The 23325-nt window shown below is 37.1% G+C and overlaps 1 protein-coding gene across 1 annotated transcript; it reads left to right on the top strand.

Moving 5' to 3' along the window:
- Positions 1 to 9416: 9416 nt before the first annotated feature.
- LOC103677924 (alcohol dehydrogenase 1-like) lies at positions 9417 to 21648 on the top strand. The gene is made up of 9 exons (XM_008707192.2): positions 9417 to 9434; positions 12091 to 12192; positions 14552 to 14690; positions 17009 to 17096; positions 17239 to 17458; positions 17655 to 17915; positions 19090 to 19225; positions 20081 to 20219; positions 21479 to 21648. The coding sequence occupies exons 1-9, from the start codon at positions 9417 to 9419 to the stop codon at positions 21501 to 21503; spliced, it is 1128 nt and encodes a 375-aa protein (XP_008705414.2). The 3' UTR covers positions 21504 to 21648.
- Positions 21649 to 23325: the final 1677 nt, after the last annotated feature.

Raw genomic sequence — 23325 nt, forward strand, 5'->3', positions numbered from 1 at the left:
ATTTGTTTCCATGAATTTTTTAAATTCTTCTTTAATTTCCTGGTTGACCCATTCATTCTTTAGTAGGACTTTAGCCTCCATGTATTTGAGTTCTTTTCAACTTTCCTCTTGTGACTGTCTGCCAGTTTCAAAGCATTTTGGTCTAAAAATATGCAGGGAATGATCCCAATCTTTTGGTACTAGTTGAGACCTGATTTGTGACCCACAATATGACCTATTCTGGAGAATGTTCCATGTGCACTCAAGAAGAAAGTGTAGTCCATTGCTTTAGGATGGAATGTTCTGAATATATCTGTGAAGTCCATCTGGGCCAGTATGCCATTCAAAGCCTTTATTTCCTTGTTGATCTGCTTAGATGGTCTGTCCATTGCAGTGAGGGGGTGTTAAAGTCACCTACTGTTATTGTATTATCAAATGTGTTTCTTTGATTTTGTTATTAATTGGCTTATATAATTGGCTGCTCCCATGTTAGGGGCATAAATATTTACAATTGTTAGATCTTGTTGGATAGACCCTTTAATTATGACACAGTGTCCTTCCTCATTTCTTATTACAGTCTTTGATTTAAAATCTAATTTGTCTGATAGAAGGATTGCCACCCCAGCTTTCTTTTGATGTCCATTAGCATGATAAATTGTTCTCTACCCCCTCACTTTCAATCTGGAGGTGTCTTTGGGTCTAAAATGAGTCTCTTGTAGACAGCATATCAATGGGTCTTGCTTTTTTATCCACTCTGATACTCTGTGTCTTTTGATTGGGGCATTTAGCCCATTTATATTAAGAGTAACTACTGAAAGATATGAATTTCGTGCCATTGTATTGTCTGTAAAGTCACTGTTTCTGTATATTGTCTCTGTTCCTTTCTGGTCTATGTTACTTTTGGGCTCTCTCTTGACTTAAAGGATCCCCTTTAGTATTTTTCATAGGGCTGGTCTGGTGATCACAAATTCTTTTAGTTTCTGTTTGTCCTGGAAGCTTTTTATCACTCCTTCTATTTTGAATGACACCCTAGCTGGATAAAGTATTCTTGCTGCATATTTTTCTCATTTAGCACCCTGAATATATCATGCCATCCTTTCTGTCCTGCCACGTCTCTATGGATAGGTCTGCTGCCAGTCTAATATTTCTACCCTTGTAGGTTACAGACCTCTTATCCCCCGAGCTGCTTTCAGGATTTTCTCTTTGTCTTTGAGATTTGCAGGTGTCACTATTATATGTCAGGGTGTTGACCTATTTTTATTGATTTGGGGGGGGTCTCTGTGCCTCCTGGATTTTGATGCCTGTTTCCTTCCCCAGAGTAGGGAAGTTCTCCACCATAATTTGTTCCAATATACCTTCTCCCCCCCCCTCTTTCCTCTTCTTTTTTTTTTTAAGATTTTATTTATTTATTTGACAGAGATAGAGAAAGCCAGCGAGAGAGGGAACACAAGCAGGGGAAGTGGGAGAGGAAGAAGCAGGCTCACAGCAGAGGAGCCTGATGTGGGGCTCGATCCCATAATGCCGGGATCACGCCCTGAGCCGAAGGCAGACGCTTTACCACTGTGCCACCCAGGCACCCCTCTCTTTCCTCTTCTTCTGGGATCCCAATTATTCTAATATTGTTTCACTTTATGGTATCACTTATCTCTCAAGCTCTCCCTTCATGATCCTCTACTTGTTTATCTCTCTTCTTCTCAGCTTCTTTATTCTCCACATTTTTGTCTTCTATATCACTAATTCTCTCTTCTGCCTCATTTATCCTAGTAGTTTGAGCCTCCATTTTTGATTGCATCTCATTAATAGCCTTTTTGATTTTGACTTGCTTAGATTTTAGTTCTTTTATTTCTCCAGAAAGGGATTCTCTAGTGTCTTCTATGCTTTTTTTCAAGCCCAGCTAGTATCTTTATAATCGTTATTCTGAACTAAAGCATCTTACTTATGTCCATACTGATTAGGTCCCTGGAAGTCAGTACTGCCTCTTGTTCTCTTTTTTTGAGGTGAGTTTTTCCATCTTGTCACTCTTGCAGCAAGTGGTCGCTTTTCTATTGGTAGAGTTGCAGCTATTCTTTTCTTGAGTCTCTGGTTGAGTTCACAGTTGTTCAGAATGATTTGATAGCTATCTAGATGAATTCCTGGGACCAGACAAAACTAAGGTCTCCTACGCCTTTGCCATCTTGGACCCTCTCAACTAAGTAGTTTAAACAACACATTTATCTCTTACAGTAATGGAGGCTGGGGAGTCCAAGATCAGGGTGCTGGCAGATTTGGTACCTGGTTAGGGCCTGCTTCCTAATTCGCAGATGGCCATTTCCTCAATGTGCCATCACAGCAGACAGTGCAAGAGAATTCTCTGGAGTTTCTTTTAAAAGAGGGCTCCATTGTCATGACCTAATTAGACCCCATAGGCCCTACCTTCAAATACCATCATATTGGAGATTAGGTCTCAACATATGAATTTTGAGGAGACTCATTCAGTCTCTAGCAACCCTATTTTCAAATAAGGTCACATTCTGAGGTCCTCGATAGCCAAGTAGTTTAGATGCTATTTAACCCAGTACATACAGTAAGTACATATTTAGTTTTGTTAGAAACTGCCAAACTATTTTCCAGCATGGCTGTACCATTTCATGTTCCCACCAGTGATGCATGTGTGATCCAGTTTTTCCATATCCTTGTTAGCACAGTATTATCACTATTTTTAGTTTTAGCTGTTCTAATAGATGTATAGTTCTAATAGGTATATATATTATGGTTTTAGCTTGCATTTCCCTAATGACTAATGATGCTGAACTCTACTGAAATATATGTTTATGTATTTTGCTAATTTAATAATGAAATTTTTTTATTGTTGAGTTTTGAGAGTTTTTCTATGTATTCTAGATCTAAGGCTATAGTTGATTATATGGTATTTTTGTTTGTTTGTTTGTTTTGATGATATGGTTTACAACCATTTTCTCCCAATCTGTAGCTTATCTTTTCATCTTTTAATAAGATCTATTACAAAGAAAAAAATTTTAATTTTGATAAAGTCCAATTTACATTATCTTTCTTTTATGGATTATGATTTTGATGTTAAGTCTAAGAACTTTTTATCAAACCCAAAGTCTTGAAGTTATTCTCCCATGTTTTCTTCTAAAAGTTTTATAGTTTTATGTTTTTGTGTTTATACCCATGATCCACTTTGAGATAGGCTTTTATGCAGTATAAAGGTTAGGTTGAGGTTCATTTTTTGCTTATTAATGTCTAATTAATCCAGGACCACTTGTTGAAAAGATTACTCTTCTTCCATTGAATAGCTTTTATACTTTGTCAAATTGGATATATTTGTGTTGGTCTACTTTTGGATTTTCTATTCTGTTCTATTGACATCTATGTTTCTATTTGTCCACCAATACCACCCCATCCTGATTACTGTAGCTAGATGGTAAGTACTAAGATCAGGTAGAGTAAAACCCCCCACTTTAATTCTTCTTTTTCAAAATTGTTTATTCTAGTTTCATTGACTTTTCATATAAATTTCAGAATAATCTTGTCTATATCTACAAAAAATTACTGGAATTTTAATAGGAATTTTGCTAAATATGTAGATCAATTTGAAGAGAATGACGTCTTTACTATATTACTTCAAAACTTTTGAAATTCAATTTTCATCCCACAATGACTGCCCAAAAATTACTTCTAGAAATGGAAGTTTTTATAAACATTTTTGCATTCTCTTTCCTTGACTCTCTTTTTTACTGCCTTTGCATATGACATTTAAAAAGAAAGTTTTTTTAAAAAAGCATACTCATCATAGTAAATGCTTACATTTACTTTCAAAAAGCCAATGACTTCTGTTTGTAGTAGTAACCAAAATTATTATTTCCATATAATCCAAATCAATACAAAACGCCAGATTGGCTCAATAACTATTAGAACTTTTGCAACCCACCTGGAACTTACAATAGCAAAAAACTAATCCCGAAATATGCTGAGAATATTTCAGATTTGTTTAATTGAGAATTAAGTGAAATATGGTCAAAGTTTTTAGTAGAGATCATGGCTTATAATAATCATTTAAAATTATAGCTATAAATAGCAGAAGAAAAAACATTATTATGTACAGTACCTTACATACATCACTTCATGTGATCCTCATAACACTGAGAGGTAGGTACTACTTTGGTATTTTAGAGGAGAGAGAACTTAGACCTGGATATATATAGAATTGGCCAAATTAATGAAGCTAATAAGCAGAGCAGCCAGAATTGAGATCTAGGTCTTCTGACACCACAGACAATAGTTTTATACTATACCATATAGTCTCTTGAAGGCTGACATATGTAAATTACTTAAAACTATTAGATAGTTACCATCATAATTATCATTATCATCATCCTTACTACTCTGTGATTAAGAAGAATGATTGCTCTCAATGGCAACACTGAAAAGCAAAAGAAATTTTGAAGCACTGTTAACCTCTCTAAAGTTTACTATGCATAAGTAAGTAAAATAAACCCTATGACGTGAGCAACATATATAAAATGATATAATATTCAATGATAGTGAAGTTATAAGATTTGCACTTGTGTTTAATGCTTCTAGGAATATAAACTGCTCCAAATTTTCAAGAAGCAAAAATCTTCATCAGGAATTCCATGATCACATTGTGGCAAAACTTCCAATTATTACCATGATGAAGCATTTACATGAGGCTGAACCTCCCACTGATCATAACTACAAAAACTGGACAACGTATATAATACAACTGTACAATCTTAACTTTGAAAAAAATAAAACTTATTTTTGTAGAAAAAAGTTCTAAAATATTTACAGTTATTAATAAGTAATGTGGTTATAAGAATTTTTATTTTTTCCTTTATGCTTCCTATATTTTCTAAATTTTCTAAAATGAGCACATATCACTTATAATAAGAAAAAATATTACTTTAATAAAGAGACATGATAAGCATCTTGTCTAAACATCAACTACACTGAAGATGATAGTTTAGGAAGAGAACGAAGTAGAAAAGAACAGTTCCACAGTAAACATTTCATTTCCAATCTCCTGAAGTTGAAGAGCTAACCATAGCTCAGAATCAAGTCTACAAATATTGCAGGGGTAGCAGACAGGGGAGGCTGAATTCTCAAGCTCAGCAAGTTGGCTCTGCCAAAGCCAAGAACCTAGGTGTGAATATTTAATGGCCAACAAGAGGAGGATGAAGCTTTTTAAAAAGTCAGAAAAGGAACAACCAAATATTATGGCAAAAAACGAAGAAGGTTGAACCATGAAATCAAAGGAAGAAAGAGTTTCAAGAAGGATATGACCAGAGGCACTGAACTGTCAGGATGACTGCTGGAAAATGGCCATTGGCTTTAGTGAAATGGAGTTCGTGAATAAAATTCAAAATAGATGCTTCGATGGAGTGCTGAGAGTATAAAACAGGATGGCATGTGTGAAGGAGTGAGAGGAAGGTAAAGAAAAAGTGAGTGTGAAGGGTCTTTTCTTAAATTGTGTCTTCAATGATACGACTCTGGTTTACTGCTTTCTTTGAAGTCACTGCCAAACACCTATTGAAATACTGTAGAAACTCCCTGAAGCTACACAGTCCAAATTACTCAAATTTCAAAGTCAAATTATACATTGGCATCCTCTAACTCAGATTATGAAGTCAAACTAAAATTATTCAAATATAAAAATCCACCCACAAATTCCCAATTACAGGCAGGACAATTAAAATTTCTCAAGGCCAATAAGCAGAAGCCCAGACTAATAGTATTTGGCTTTTAACACTTAACCCTCAATTCAGAGAGCCACATAAACATCCATCTTGACTCCCAGCAGAAGTTGGAAAGAGATATGGGAAAATGGAAAGTTTGTTTCTGTTTTTCTTCTTAATGGAAGAGGGATGACTATGTTAAAAAACTGACAAGTTGGGGTGCCTGGGTTGCTCTGTCAGGGGAGTGTGTGACCCTTGGTCTCAGAGTTGTGAGACTGAGTCCCACGCTGGGTGTAGAGATTACTTAAAAAATAAAATCTTAAAAAAAGAAAAAGCTGACAAGTTACACTGACAGAAGAAATCAGTAACAACGAGTTTCCTAAGCAGAGACAGATGACAGGGAAGAACAAGATGAGTAGGAATGCAGTTACATGACTACATAACACATACATTACATAATAGGCATCCAAGGAAGTTCTTTTCTGATAACTTCACTTTAATTCAATTAATCAATACTTACTGATATCCTACTATATATCAGGCACCATTCCAGACACTTGGAATAGAAGAAAAATATTGAGACTCAAAGTCCCTATTCTCACAGAAATTGTATTCTAGAGTAGGGAGTAAGACATTAAGCACTAACAAATTTGGGAAATATATCAGAGGTAGAGCTGCAGAAATTGTTAATGAAGTGGATATAGAAAGGGGAGGGTTTTGCCTGGAGCAACTGGGTGAATTTTCAGTGTACTGTAAGTTCATCTCTAGAGGGAAAGGGGGATGGAAAAAGATGGAGGGAAGGGTGGATAATGGTCAGATATTTGACACAAGTGTTCAAAGACTGACATTTATTTCAGGAAATTGGACAGCAAGTTGGCTAGGAAAATGATATACTGCCAAGCACTACTGAGACTTCACTTCATCTTGGTGATCCAGAATTTACAACGGAGCCAATCTGCCCTGTGATTTTCCCCAGCCACCGTCAGCCGCTCAGGGACATAAACATGGCTATGAAAACAGCTACCAAATTCTTCCACATCTCCACAAATTGGGCTAGGTTTCATTGGTCCAGGAGTGAGCACCAGACCCAAACTGAGCAAGGAGAGACTTCATTACATTTTTGGACTTAAAATGACAGACAGATTTGAACTCTTTTGTTGGAATTGTTAGATTTAAGAATTAAGTGGCTTTTTTGTGGCCATATTTCCCACTATGTGGCTGACAAAAGCAAGGCAGTGGTGAGAAGAGGCAATCAGTGTGCTGAGAGACATAGTAATAATAATAATAATAATAATAATAATAATAATAATACCTATATGTAGGCCATGCTATGTACTTGGCACAATTCTAAACAATCGTCATTTGTTAATTAATGCTTATAGCAAACCTATGAGGTAGGAACTACCATAGTCATCCTCATCTTATTGATGGGGAAACTGAAGTCTAGAAAGGTTGGATTTCTTGCTTTATGTCCCAGCATGTGAGAGACAGAACTAAGATTGAATGCAGGTCTGTTAGTACTAGTATTCATGCTTTTAACCGCTTTGCTGCATTGCCTCACATAAGGAAGAGGAAAATCCTACTAAAGTTGAATTGATTCAAGTTTCTGCTCCCAATTGCATTCCTGCCCTTGACCTTGTTTGGTTGTTCATTCCTTTCATGATTTCTGTTAAGTCAACATTTTCCCCCTTTGCATTAAGTTTGTCCATGTTGGGTTTCAGTAACTTGGACAGAAAAGAGCCCTAATACAAAAATTGGGTCCCAGAAGGGAAATGGTTCACTGATATGCCAGAACTGTGGAACTCACTGAGTGGAGGGGATTGAGAAGCACTGAAGATCCCACCATCCTTGATTTGGAAGATAGATTTATAGAAGAGCAATTAAATGGTCAATTATCACCTGTCATCTCAGGCTTCAGACCACATGCCCCACTAAAGCTCTAAATTTAGGCAACTTGGAAGAAAAAAAACTTCCTAATGTTTTAGCCTTTAGCAAGATGCTATGGGAGAGACAAGCCCAAACTGGCCCTTCTGAAAAAAATCATTCACATCAGAACATTCGTTCACTTCAAATCATAGTCAATCTTCTCAGACAATATTGAGCATTCAAGCATTGCTGAATAGGAGCAACGTGTAGTTTCCAAGAGTAGTGCATGGATGCAGAAAGCTTCATGACCAGGGTATTGTAGAGCAAGGTTATTTAAGAAGAGAGAAGAATGAACAATCCTAAATTCTTTCAACCCCATCCAAGAACCTCCATTCTTGTACCATCTTGCCCATAAAGGGGATACCTCCCTATATAAAGCATAGTCACCTGACATGCCTCCTGAGAACATTCTCCTGGCCAGGTTTCAGAGCAAAGAAGCTGGGCCTCTCCACCCTAGCCCAGTTTCTGGTCTAAGTCTTACAGCAAGAGCTTCAAAATATCCTCTGGGGGATGGCAAGTCCCTACACGGCATGATAAAATAGAAGCAGTGTTAGGGTCAGGACCCTGAGAACATCTCTGAATTATTAGGAGATAAAAAACCCTTCAAATGAAACTTATAAACAACTAACTAAAGGGTTAAGAGAGTTCCATTGCCAGAAAAAACTCCAAACCTAGAGAGCTACTAATTATTGAAGCTTGTCCCAAATTACTCTCACATCCACTCCTACCCAAATTACTCTCACCTTATAGTAGCTGTGAACTGTGAAGGTAATATGTTCTCAGCAAAGAAACTGCTTCATTGGCCTCCTCCAAGGAAGCTCTGGACAAATAATGTCTAAGAGATGTGAATCAGGGGCAGCCTGAGTAGCCAACCAAAGAACTCACACTCTTACTCTGGAAATTTAATGAGTGGTGCCTTGATGCTTTCTTGTCTACTATTTGCCTTGGTATCCTTATCTAGCAGAAGCCAGAATAGCAAGGGTGGGGCCCAGAGTTACAAATTGTTAACAACTTCCCACAATGGATTCTTTGCTCTCTGATGTAGAGAAACACTGCAGTAAACAAATATTAAAAGATAAACATGATGATCATTGTCACCCTTATCATTATCAGGAACAGCAGAATCACCATCATTATTAGCATTACCCAAAGCCTATGCCATTTCACTTTTCCTCGATTAAGCTCAAACCCCCGTTTTGAATATGCTACTCATTATTTTATTTTATATAAATTCTTTCTTCTAGATGCAGCTCAAGTGTTACCTAAATAAAACTCTAATTGTTCACGATGAATTTATCTTCTTTGTTACTCTGTCTTCAGCTTCTTTGTAGTACTTTATATCATTATTTGTGCTTTTCTGTCTTTTTTGACCCCAGAGACCCTGTGTTATACTTACATTGCCTGGATCTAGCAGTACCTCTCATGTAACTGACATTCCAGAAATTCTTGTTGCTAACTAATTAGTAATTGATCTTCCTCTTATTTTCTGTCACTTGATTCACATTTTAACAGCCCTTTTATTGCTTTCTCAGCATTGCTACCTTTCAAGCTCTCCTTATTCAGCATCCTTGTTTGAACGCCCTCCCTCCCTAATCATTCTCCCATGTTTTTGTCTGTCCTTCACCTTCACATATTTGCCAACCACTTTACCTGTCTGGTTTTCCCCATGTGGATTTGTGATTATGTAATTATGCTTAATGACTTTTGGTATGCAAACAGTATAAATACTCTGTCTAGGTTGTCCAGGAGCAGAGTCAAAAAAGTGCAGCTCTCTCGGGTATACCTGAAGGCACCAAGGAAAGAAAATTCATCATGGACACTTCAGGCAAAGTAAGTGATACCTTTAAAATAGATCTATATCATTTTCATTAGTTATCTAAAAAGCATACACTGAAACACAATTAAGACACCATTTTCTCCAATCAGACTAGCAAAGATTTTTAGTGACAATTCTTAATGTTTCCCACCTGCGGAAACTCAAACATCACTGGTGGGAAAATAACTCTAGGAATTTCTTAGGTGATAGTTTGACAATATTGTATCAAATGTCTTAAAAATATGCCTATCATTTGACCCAGAAATTTATTCAAAGGAAATAATCATGTTGTTCTTATAAATAAGTTCACTGTGGCATTGTTTTAAAGAGTGTAACACCGGAGGGACGTCTGGATGGCTCAGTCAGTTAAGCCTCCGACTCATTTCATCTCAGGTCGTGATCTTGGGGTGGGTTGGGCTCTGCACTCCACATGGAGGCTGCTTGTCCCTCTCCTTCTGCTCATCCCAACACTCATGCTCGCTCTCTCTCTCCAAAAAAGAAAAAAAAAAAAGAGTATAACACTGGAAGCAGATGTGTCAAATGCTAGGAAACTGATTAAATAAATTATGATATATTAGTCAATAGAGTCCTAAGTGATCATTTTAAATTCCTTGGAAAACATTTATAAAGCAAAGTGCAAGAGCAGACTATAAAACAGTATTCTTAGTATGATTACACAAACACACATAGAATATCAATTGGAAAGACCTACCCAAAAATGTTACAAATAGTAATAGCTAGGTGCCAGACTTGCAGTTTTTCCCCTTTACCTTTGTCTGAGTTTTCCAAGTTTTTTGCCTTGAGTGTGTATCATTTTGAAATTACAAAAGTTTTTTCATGAATTTTTACTTGAGTTCTGTAGATAAAAGCAGAATCACTTCATCCTGAAGAAAGTAATGTTTTTTCCTTTTTTTTGAAACATTTATTTAATTTTGGGGGGGAAGGGCAGAAGGAGAGAATCTCTCAAGCACACTCCCAGCTGAGTGAGAAGCCCAATTCGGGGCTCAATCCCACAACCCATGAGATCATGACCTGAGCCAAAACCAAGAGGTGAACACTTAACCAACTGAGCTATCCAGGCATCCCAGATGTAATGTTTTGTTTTGGGTTGTTTTTTTTTTTTTTTTGGTATCATTTTATTTGAATTTCTCTTCTGAAATTTGTCCCTTTTCTTTGTAGTATAAGACATATTACCTCCTCTAATGGTGTCTAAATTTCTTGAAGACATAATAGATTTAGTGGGCTCAATATATCTTACAATTACTAGTGCAGTAAACTTGCAAATGGAACATACATAAAATTATAAAGGGTACTAGTCCCAGCAGACATTAAGATATATCAAAAAGTTAAAGTATTCAAATCATCAAGATGTTGCTGCAGGAACTGAGAGTAAGAGAAATGGGACGATAGAAACAGCTTCCAAAGAGCACCTAACTTGTAAATGTAAGAACTTCTGTAGTAAAGGGGCTCATTTAAGCAGAAATGAGAGAAACAATCAGAGTTCATGCTAGGACAATTCATTTAGAGTCTATAAGTGCACATCACATAAAAAAGTAATTTTAAGTTGGATTTACAAGTTGAATATTTAAAAATCAAACTATAAAAATCTAGAAAGAAGATAAATATTTAGTCTCTATATGGAATTTCCAAAGTATAAAAATGGAATAAATAACAAAGGAAAAGATATTTCAATTGGCCAAAATTTTAAAATGTGTGTGTGTGTGTGTGTGCACACGCACATGCATGTAACTTCATAAAAATTAAGGTTCAAATATCAACCAGGGAAAATCATGTACGACAAGCTGACAGACAATAGCTCACTCCTTTCATGTATAAAGAGATCAAATAATTAATAAGAAAAACACCAAGATACCAGTAGATACTTATATTAACTATATGACCAAACACTCCACAAAATAGGAAAATACATATGACTAACATAAACATAGAAAATATTCAACATGATTAGCATTCAAAAAATACTAGTGAAAAAAAATTGCTAGTTTTTTGTACCTATTAGATACTTCGGTTTTAATGACTACTGTCAATGCCAATGAGGGTGGAATAAATGATGATACAGATATTCTTTCATACTTCTAGGAATTGAGCCAAATTATTCAACATTTCTGTAAAGAAATTTGGAGATAAATTTAGCCCTACCAATGTCTCTATCTTCTCCAAAGTAATTGTTACTTTAGGAAACCAGGCAAGTCAAAATTATGAACAAAGTTGTTTATCGCAGTATACTTTAGACCAGTCAAAACAATGGAAATAATTACATGTCTAGATAGTTGTTAAGCAAATTGGGATATACATGATGAAATATAAAGCAGCCATTTAAAATTCTGATTACAAAGCATTTGAAGTCATGAGAAAATGCTTGCTTACAAGTAGATGATAACTGATCACTACATGGTGGCCATTACTAGCAAAAAAGCAGAATACAAAACTGCATATGGACACAATCTCAACTATATCAAAATTGTTTCAAGAGACTGGAAGGAAACATGCTAAAATTCAGGTTGTATCTGAAATTGCGATGATTATTCTTCTGTTGCTTTTTGATTTTTGTATTTTTACTAATTATAACAAATAAGTGTCATTTGTATGATCAGAATAAAACAAATTTTTTCACTAAGTGATGTCATTTTATTGTCGTTGTGTCAACAGACAATTACATGCCGGGCAGCCGTTGCCTGGGCAGCAAATTCTACTCTTTCAATTGAGGAAGTACAAGTTGAACCACCAAAGGCTGGGGAAGTTCGTATTAAGGTAAATTTAAGTCTTCTAACTTTTACCTGTGAAGCTTAATGTAAGGAAATCCTGTTTTGTTTCATATAAAAATTATATATTATAAATTATATATATAAAATGTATAAAATTTGCATTTGGGGTTTGTCCACTTTTCTTAGCTTTTACTAAGAAATTTTTAAACAGATAAATGAATACAGGTAATGAATGTTTAAGATAGTCTTAATACTTGTAAAATACTGGTAGTTCACTCATCCACCATAATTATTTTTTCAATATTGAAATTTTTATTTAAATTACATATCATCTTAGGCCTATATACCTCACAATGTGACCTAGAGGGTATTTTAAGTGGTAACTTTTTTTTTTCATTTTTGAGGGAAAGGGGATAAGAAGTTCATTTCTCCCTACTTCTATGACACAAAGTTGATATCAACAAATGAATACACAGTGACTAACAGACTAATTTTCCATCTCTATTATTTTGGGCTCATACATTATAATAATCTCAGAGTTTGTCTGAAAAAGTTCACTTGGTGGTAAATTTCAATTTCTAGGAATGAGCAGGTAGGATTCCATGATAGTCTTAGCGACTTGGAAGAGTAACAATTATTGAACAGAACTTACACCAGGGATAGGAAAACATTGACCTGTCAAAGGCTCCTTGCCACTCTCAAATCACCTCTCAATCAATACATTTCAAATTTTACAAAATCATTAAATACTCAGTATTAGGAGTATTATTGCTTTAAGTCTTATTAAACGTTAACTTCACCTACCTTCTAATTTGACCAGGAAATTCAACACTTGATTTAATGAACACAACAAATACCAAAAGCCATATGCTTCTAGTCCATAGTATATCTAATCAAAGTAGAAGTATTAGAGGATGGTTACAGGAGAAAAGAAATGAAGGGAATTGGAAAGATGACAGAGGGAAAGACAGTGAGGGGAAGGAGGAAAGCAGAAAAAGACAGATGGGCTGTGAAAGACAAAATAGGAGAATATGGGAACTAGCACTAAATAAATTATCAACTCCATGTCTAGTGTTACGCTAAAGATTTTATTTCACCCGTGAGAGATGGTAAAGAACGAAGTGAAAAGTGATAAGAACGTAGACAGAGGAAGAAGTTTAGTAACTGACTGCTATTCTGAAGCTATATTTTTCTACTTATCATCCAGCCAAACAGCTTTTAATTAGTGCTTATTGTGTACTGGGTCACCATCTGTTGAAATGTTTCCTAGTTAATTAGCCAATATTCTCTGACCTTACACCGATATGCTCCTTCACCACAAAGGCTAAACCCTAGATAAAAAATCCACAATCCAACAAGGGGGAAGTTGCATCAGCAAAAGCTTGAGCAATACCACACTGAACCCTGGACAAAATCAAGCTTAAGGATTGGATCTGTTCAGAAGCACAGAAAATTCCACCTCCAGCTTATGCCATGGACAACTTCCCAAAAATTACCACATATTCTTATCTGATAAATGGAACAAACCCAATAAGGAGATTCCAGCCTGCTGCTTACCCAAAATGACACTTCTACCCTTTTATAACATCTTGAAGCCATTTTAGCACTGCATATTTCTCATGAGATATCTTCTTAGCCATTTTCCACAATCATATACCATGGTTGTTCCCAGTGTTCCAGTTATAAATGCTGCCATTCCCACTACACATACTGGAAAACTAGTCAGTATGCTCGGATACATGCTTTTCTGGCTGTATTCCAGGCAGAGCAATAACTTAGGGGTTATGGTACATTAAATGTTTCATTTTTATGATCACTGTTGTTGGGTCAGGCCTATTAACAGACAAGAAAACTCAGGCCATTAAGTAAAAAGTTTCAAAACTTCTAATTGACAACTAAATTTTGCAATGGTTAATTTAAACTGAAACACATTTTTACATTATTAATTTAAAGAATGTTTTCAACGTACAAGTTTAAAATATTAAAACAGATTTTCCCAGAGCATGGGAAAATATTCCACAATATGGGCCTAAAATTCTTTATTTCTCAATGGCGGTGCTATTGATAATGTGGGCAAAAAAGTCCTTCCCTGTATGCAACTGTCCCTCATATTTCAAAACTATTTGATGACATCAATGTACAGAGTAGATTTCAAAAAACCTAAATTTATTTCCAGATCTGAACATGTGTCATGTGACTTTGGACAAGTCATTCTCAGTCTTTGAATCTCCCTTTCCTCATCTCTAAATTGGAAATGATAAGACATGCCCTGTATTCCTCTGAGCATTGGTATAGGGATCAAATGACATAATTCATGTAAAAAATTTTTTTAATAATCAGTCTCAGTTTAAAAAAAAAGAAAAATTCCAAACCAATTGATCTTTGGTCACTTAATTCCTATGCAGGTGACATCTACAGGGATCTGCGGTAGTGATGATCATGCAATAAAAGGATTACTCTCAGCAGTCTTTCCTTACATCCCAGGCCATGAAGGAGCTGGGATTGTGGAGAGTATTGGCAAAGGAGTGAGCTCAGTGAAACCAGGTAGGAAGTGGGGCCATGAAACCCCTCCCACAAACAGCCTCCCAAAGAGAACCCTGGCACAGAGTTAGAGGAACTTAAAATGCATTAACATATATTTACAGGAGAAAAAATTGGTTTGCCTCTAGACTCTTCTAATAATCACATATCATTATATTAACTGTATCCAGTGACTCCAAGATTCACACAGTTTCCCTACTGTCTTCTCTAACAATCCAGAAGGGTAGTAGCTGAGCCAAGCATATGTCCATAGCTAAAAGAGATTTGAGACAGGACCAGTGTACTTCTAGATAGATTGAAAACTATTGAGACTGTTTCTTTTATGTACCTGCACCCTCTACATGCTTAGCACACTGCCTGTCCCAGGGCTAGAATGCCTTAGAATGTTTGACAAGTGAACGTTCTAATCAACTGGAATATAGAATTTGAATTTTCATTGACAGGATGATAATGATATTCAAAGAATCAAAGAAAGCAAGTAGATGCTCTTCCCCAGACTATCAAAAAAGATGTTGCCATAGCTATTCTTAGCACGTCTGGAATGAACAGAACGAATAAGGGCAATCACATGGATTAAGGTACTACAGAACCCCACAGCTTGGAGCCAGGCACACAAAGAGATTTAAGAGAGTGCACGGTTAGGACACTTGTGAAGCTCTTACCAGGGAATTCATCTAGCAAACAATTATGGAGCGGCTACCATGCATCCGACACTAGGCATAGCAGGGGGACAAAGGTAAAAGGCATGGTCTCTACGTCTCCGAGAACATAACGCACACAGGTGAGATATATGCTCTAAGTCCTCTTTAGCCAGAAACAATTCCAGTGAAAATTTTGTGGAAAACAATGAACATTTGGAGGGAAAGGATAAGAGAGCAAAAGTTCTCCTGAATTTGAGATCCAAGATCTTTGAAAATTTTAAGGGCCAATGAAGTTAAGATGTGCCTTATTTAAATTTACAACAGATTTTAATGTCATCTAAACCCGGCAAGAGGCCAAAGAGGGGGCTGTTTCTTTGTTAGGAAAATTGTAAGAGCCACCAGGAACAATGTTGTAGACTTCTGACAGGCCTTTGTAAGTCTGTGATGACTTTGTTAATTAATTTTCTTCGCAGACCCTGTCCAGCCTGTCACCCTAAGGCCCAGGAGGGCTAGTTAATGACTGGATCCAAATATAATCAATATTCTCTCCAGAACTCTCTCTGCAGAGGCCAATGGAAAACAAAATGGTTAAACTAGATAACATCTCCAAGGTTTATTCTTAGTTTCACTATTCTACTTCCAGAGCAGGGGAAAGCAGACCTACAACTACCCACCCCATAAGAAATACCCCCAAATTTCCATTATTTGCCCAAAAGAATAATGTAGTTTCTAAAACCAGGTTATACAGTTTCTCCTTCAAAACAGCAATGAGCAACCCAGAAAACAACGGGTGTTGGTGAGGATGTAGAAAAAAGAGAAACCCTCTTGCACTGTTGGTGGCAATGCAAACTGGTGCAGCCACTCTGAAAGACAGGACAGAGTTTCCTCAAAAAGTTAAAAATAAAACTACTCTATGATCCAGCAATTGTGTACTACTAGGTATTTATCTGAAGGATCCAAAAATACTAATTCAAAGGGACATGTGCACCCCAATATTTATAGCAGTATTATCAACAATAGCCAAGCTATGGAAACAGCCCAAGTGAATGGATAAAGAGGTGGTATACACGCGCACACACACACACACACACACACACACACTCTGGAATATTGCTCAGCCATCAAAAAGAATGAAATCTTGCCCTTTGCAATGACATGGATGGAGCTAGGGGGTATTATGCTAAGTGAAATAAGTCAATCAAAGACAGACAAATATCATAGGATTTAAATTATATGTGGAATTTAAGAAACAAAATAAACAAGCAAAGGGAAAGGAAAAAAAAAAAGACAGAGAGGAAGGCAAACCAAGAAGCAGACACTTAACTATAGAGAACAAGCTGATGGTTACCAGAGGGGAGGCGGGCAGCGGGATGGGTGACGTAGGGGGTGGGGATTAAGGAGCACACTTGCTGTGATGAGCACTGGGTGTAGTATGGAGGTGTTGCATCAGTATATTGTACACCTGAAACTAATATAACACTGTATGTTAACTAACTGGAATTTAAATAAAAACTTAAAAAGAAAGAAACAACAACAATGGGCAATGTAGTATCCTGGCCGTCATAACCTGCCCGCAGCAAGTTTTCCAACGATCCAATGAAACTTTCATAAACACGGTATTGTATTTCGGTTCCAGGAATATTTTAAACTAATGCTTGTATTATTATTTTTTATATATAGGAGATAAAGTCCTCACACTCATTATTCCTCAGTGTAGAGAATGCAGTTCCTGCTTGCATCCCAAGGGAAACTTCTGTGAGAAGCAAGAGTTAGTAATTTACCCCTTACTCTTTTGTTAAATTGCTGATACAGTATAAGCACTGACCTGTAACTGAAGGTGCTCACTTGTGTCTTTACAACTCCATGTGTGTGTGCCGCCCCGCACCTGCGTCTATGTCACTGCGGAACAGTGCTCTGTCTTCTTCTGGATTAATGCTGGACGGGACCAGCAGATTTACCTGCAAAGGAAAAAAGATTCATCACTCTTNCCGCACAAGCACATTCACTGAATATACCGTCGTCCTTGAGATTGCAGTGGCGAAAATTGACGCTGCTGCTCCTATGGATAAAGTCAGTGCCATAAGCTGTGAGGTGCCCACTGGTTACGGGGCTGCTGTGCACTCAGCCAAGGTGAGGACGGTACCTGTGTTAGTATGTGTCATAGTGATTTGCCTGAAAAGCATCAAAATTACGTCAGCCAGTCTACATGTTCAACTGTTATATACAGTTTGAAAAGTTTCAATGGCTGTTTTTGTTTGTTTGTTTTCTTAATTACATACGTGCCCAGGTTGGCTTCCTAATACAGACACGCCTTGTGAATTTGCAGGTCACTTGTGGTTCTACCTGCGTGGTCTATGGACTTGGTGGAATCGGATCAGCCATTGTCATGGGCTGTAAAGCATCTGGTGCTGCTAGAATCATTGGGGTTGACATCAATGAGGAGAAGTTTCCCCGGGCCAGAGCGTTAGGGGTCACCGATTGTCTCAACCCTCGAAAACTCAAGAAGCCTGTCCAGCAGGTGGTCATGGAAATGACAGGAGTTGGTGTTGACTTTGCCTTTGAGGCCATTGGACTCCCTGATGTCATGGTACGTGGGCTTGGGGCACAGTGATTAGATGCTTAATGTGGGGGAGGGACATACTAAATATTCTCATGTAGATAGGTACAAACTCTCCTGAACATAGGTTTTGGACCCGTGGACCCCAAATGTAAAAACAGAATGTAAATTCTCTCCAAAATGTTTATTTTAAAAATAAAAGCAAGATATACTTAAAAATAGATCATTGTAGCACACAAAGTTTAAACATTCAAAAGGCAAAAAATTAATTAATTTAAAAAACATCCAAAAGGCCACAATATCACTACTCCCTTTCTTTATTCCTAGCTCTGCATATATGCTTTTATATTGAAGTATAGACCTTATTTAATTCACAAGACAACTATGGCTCCTGTATTAGAACCACTCATTCATGTGAACAACGAATTCCGATGCACCAAGGTGCTAGGTTCTAGGGATACAAGGGTGAATAAAATAGGTACCACACTCTTGGATTTTCCAGTTTGGAGGACAGAATATAGACATTTAATATGTTTCAGTGTGTACCTAATGTGCTTGATTGAAAAATAAAGGTAGTGATATAGGTAACAGGAAAGAGAAAATAAGGCAAAACAGAGGAAAGGAGAAAGACAGAAAGGTTCAGTCAACCTTTTGAAGTAAAATAAACAGATGTGAAGAAGTACACTATACAGCCCTACAAAACTGAATTAAAAAAAAAACAATAAAGCCTCATACACCCATATGTGTAGATTTGTTTGGTTTTAATACAAATGGGTTAGACAGAGAACCATGGCCAGGGAGAAGGTCTGGCAAAGGCAGTGGGCAATTTTATTTAACAAATATAAGGTCCTCACTATATGTCAGATAGTGTTCTAAATGTTTTAAGAATGATAAATCACTTAATCCTCATAACCACTCTATGAAGCAGGTAGTATTATTATTCTTTTTACAAATGAAGAAACTGAGGCCTAGGGAGGTTAAGTAACTTAACTAAGGTCATACAGCTAGCACAGTCTGTGCTCTTCCCCACTGAACTCTCCTGGTTCTCTAGCGAGATCCCGTCACTGACAGTGTCGGAGCTGAGGTTGAGGTAGCATCTGGCCAGGAAGAGGTTCAAGATTTAGGAACGTGATTCCTTCTCCCTCTGGTGGTAGTTGTTACTTATTCGTGGGAAGGTGCTTACGGTCATGATTGTCATTTTCAGCTTGCTGCTTGGGATTCCTGCCACCTGAGCCATGGTGTCTGTCTGATCGTTGGGGTGGCTCCATCAAATTCAAAGCTTTCCCTGGATGCGTCAAAGATTTTCTCTGGACGGACGCTGAAGGGTGTATGCTTAGGAGGTAGGTCAATGAATAGGAGGGACTGGTTGGTTGCTCTCATGAAATCCCTTTTGACCTTGTAGAAACATAGAATTGAAAATTCCTCTCCTTGAGGAAACAGAGCTATAATGGTATAAAAGACTTCTCCAATGAGTTGGAAAATTTTACAAATCAATTTCAGTTAATTTAATTAAATAGGTTTTTTAAGTTCAAATACAATTTTTATCTCCTGCAAAATAGTTTTTGGGTTTTTCCAATGTTCCAAATAATTTGGTCAACCTCAGTTCCATGCTGGTGAGTTTGTTGTGCTCTTTTAGCAGCAAAGCTTCTTAATTATATAACACTATATAAATAATATATATATAATTATATATATATACCTGTACATATAATTCTTTATAAATATATAACACCAACCTGGTGTTTTGGCATCTCCTCCTATCTTTCCAGAAGAGCCCTTATTTATGAGAAATATTGACCAACAGCTTTAGTCAATGAACATTTCCATCTGTCCCCATTCCTCTGATAGTAAGTTTCCAATGCCATCTCTATGTGTGTGAATACACAGAGGAGGAAATATTTATGCCATTGTAAGCCCAGGAGCTGAACTAGAGACTTCTAGTTTAAAAGGACCATTTTTCAACTCGGTAACATGTGAATATTGACCCAGTTTTCCTCCAAAGGAATTCTGGGTAACAGAATTTCTGGAGCAGCACACTTAGTAACAGCAGTCAACGGTTTCTGATGTATAAATGATTTATTTTCCATGTTCAGTGTCAAATTTTCAGAAGAAAAATCTCCATGACATATTTTTTTTTTCTTTTGGTTGGTTTGGCATTTCTCAAATCTTATTACAGTAGTCTTTTTGTTTTGCAGATTATAAAACCAGAGACTGTATTCCCCAACTAGTGACTGATTACCTGCAAAATAAAATTAATATAGACCCATTAGTAACCCATCAGTTGCCTTTTGACCAACTCCACAAAGCTTTCGAGTTGTACCATGCTGGAAAAACGTGAGTGCTTTATTTGATGATCTCCTATACCATGAATTCACAGTGAAAATGACTCCTCAAACATTTCCAAGTGGTTTTGTGAGAAAAAGATGGCTACTTGGAAGTTCAATATCTTTCCCATGCTTGACCCTATTCCCTACTGTCACCAGGTTAAGAAAAGGTTTTACCTGTAGGCCCCTCTTTAGGAAATATCCACATCTATCTATTTTAAGGAAATGTTCAAGAATTCAATATATTACTAATAACCACTCCACACTACAGTGTTCAATTATGTGGGGGGGGGGGTTCCAGTTAGAGAAATGATCTAGAATGAATAAGCTGACATGACTGGAGTCATACAATCTTGCAAGGAATCTTAGAGGCCAAGGTTTAGACTCCACCTAGAGCAGAAATCCTTCTACATCATTTCTGACAAATAGTCAGTCTGCTTCAGCTGGCAGGGATGGAGTGTTCACTCAGTGTGTCATTTATTCATTCAATGTTTATTTAGTGATAGCGCAATATTTGCCAGGACTGTCCTAAGTGCTGGAGACACAGAAGAGAACTAACAATAATAAGTAAATGAGGAATTACTCCTGTGATGAATGCTTTGATTTTCTCATTCTGGTTCCAAGCACATCTCTTTCATATTCTCTCCCCCAACTCTACCAACATTTTGTTTGTTAAATGATTTTTAAAAAAATTTTAATCTAGGTCTTTACATTTTACCCTGCTATAACACGTTCTTGGTTTTGACCCAGCTTATCAGCCCATCTAAATCAGGAATGTAGAATCAAGAAACCTCATCTGGAATTTTATAATCAGATTATGGAGAATGCAGAGAGGGGATCTAGCAGGCAAAAGACACACTGCAAAAGGAAAGGACACCCCCCCCAATGCATTTTTTCTTTCCTAATCAGACACAGTGCTAGATTCTGGGATTGACAGAAGCTGATCAGAGGCTGTAGCAGACGTTTTGGATGTCTTTGTGGTTAAGCAGCCTGAGGGAGCAGGGCTCAAAGCTGAGGCCGTCCTTTCAGATGTTGGATCCTGACGCTGATCATGCTTTCACCACATCCGGTGGTGATATTAATAGGATCTCAATCAGATGATCAGGTGACATTTCATACAGGTGAACTAGGTTGAAGGTGGAGTCAGGAGGGGGAGCAAGGAAGAAAGTAGGCAATGTAACCTCACATGATACAGTGCAAAACCGCTTTGCCAAAATCACTGTTTCTTAAGCAAACCAATCATTTTATTATGGCACTTTTATGTTTCAGCATCCGCTGTATTCTGCTGTTCTGAGATCCCAGATGATAAAAGGTGCAAAGTCATCCTTGGAGATTTCATTCTATCCTGTATCACCTCTTTGATTGTTCCAGTACAGAGGAGGAGTATCAAAGATGGAAATGTAGGGGCGCCTGGGTGGCTCAGCCGTTAAGCGTCTGCCTTCAGCCCAGGTCGTGATCCCAGGGTCCTGGGATCGAGCTCCGTATAGGGCTCCCCGCTTGGCGAGAAGCCTGCTTCTCCCTCTCACACTCCCCTTGCTTGTGTTTTCTCTCTTGCTGTCTCTCTCTGTCAAATAAATAAATAAAATCTTTTTTAAAAAGATGGAAATGTAGTGTAATTGTGCAAAATAAAGTAAGTGCATCTTGAATGTAGCTGTAACAAAATAACTTCACAGAGAACAGATGTTCTATAATTTGTTCTATGACTTCAAGAAGAGAGATGATGGGATTTAGTGGTGACATTGTTGATATGTCCATCAACCCAACTGATCTCTATCACCAGTCCATAAAAGGTGTCATTGAGTTATCCCTTGTTCCCATCCTCAGAGCACTTCCATAATATACAAATTGCTCTGTATCTTTCATGCCACAAAAGAGTTTGCATGACTTTGCTGCTTCTTCAACATGCTGAGTGTTATAAATCTTTGGAAGGCTATCTCAGGACATGGTAAGCCATTTTCTATCCTAATCCTAACTATCCTATGCCTCTACCCCTGAAATGTCAAGCCACAGTTCCCATCTGCTTCAAATACGAAAACACATTTGGAGAATCTTGCCAACTCCACCCCTACGTAGCAGGTATAGGACCCTCTCAGAAGAATTCCTCCATATTTACAATCTCCTAACTTCCTTTTCAAGTCTTTGAGTCAGTATAATCATTTCCTCATGGGGTTGAGAGTTTGGGAGCAGAAGGAAAAACTTAGGTCCTCTTATCCTGCTTATTTTCTTTTATTTTTCACCTGTCCTTGAGTCATTTCCACTCTCCTTAATCCTTCAGCTTTTGAAACACAAAAGCCAAGAGGAAAATTCCTTTTATAATCATTTTAATTGCAATGTCCCTACCTGATATTTGGGCACAGAATGTTCAGTTGACATAATGGGGGAAGGTCCAGGAATTAAAGAAAACATATGAAAAAAATGTTTTTAAAAGGTGACTATGTTAAATATGATCCTGACAGTCTAGCGCTGTCACCTTCACAAGCCCTTCCCTCTCAGAGTATCAACTACCACACTGTAAAATGGGGAAAATAAAAGCCATGTTGCTGGATGATTTTTAAGACTGGAGATCATGTGTATAAACATATGAATAAAATGGAAAATCTCTAAAAAGTTTAAAGAATAAAATAATTGGGATTTTAAAAAGAGGAAAAAGATAAAGCAATGAATATTTTAAGCTAATCAATTATAAATAAAAATTAATTGTCAAATTAAAACATCCTATACAATAAAACAACAAGACTAGGAAGAATTGAATTTCAAAAGAATACAATGAAAACTGTTTTAAATAAAGAATAAAAGCTATCAAAGTGACCTAAAATATGAGAAAGAAAATAAGACCGTAATAGAATATATTCTTAATAAATCACAAATAGAAAAAGAGCTGACAGCATTGTACCCCAGAATGGCCCACTAACAACACAGGGACCAACACTTGCTCACAACAGGCAAAGAGAGGCATCACAGATGACTGTATTGAAGGCAAATGCAATTCAGCCACAATAGTAGGGTACATGCGACACACATAGGAGACACCCCTGATGTGCCAGGTTATGATGAACAGGGGACATCGCACTGCAGGACACTACAGGACTTCTTCATTAGGCCACTACTTTCAAAAG

The sequence above is a fragment of the Ursus maritimus genome, unplaced genomic scaffold (genome assembly GCF_017311325.1).
Source record: "Ursus maritimus isolate PB19 unplaced genomic scaffold, ASM1731132v1 scaffold_8, whole genome shotgun sequence".
Lineage (NCBI taxonomy): Eukaryota > Metazoa > Chordata > Mammalia > Carnivora > Ursidae > Ursus > Ursus maritimus.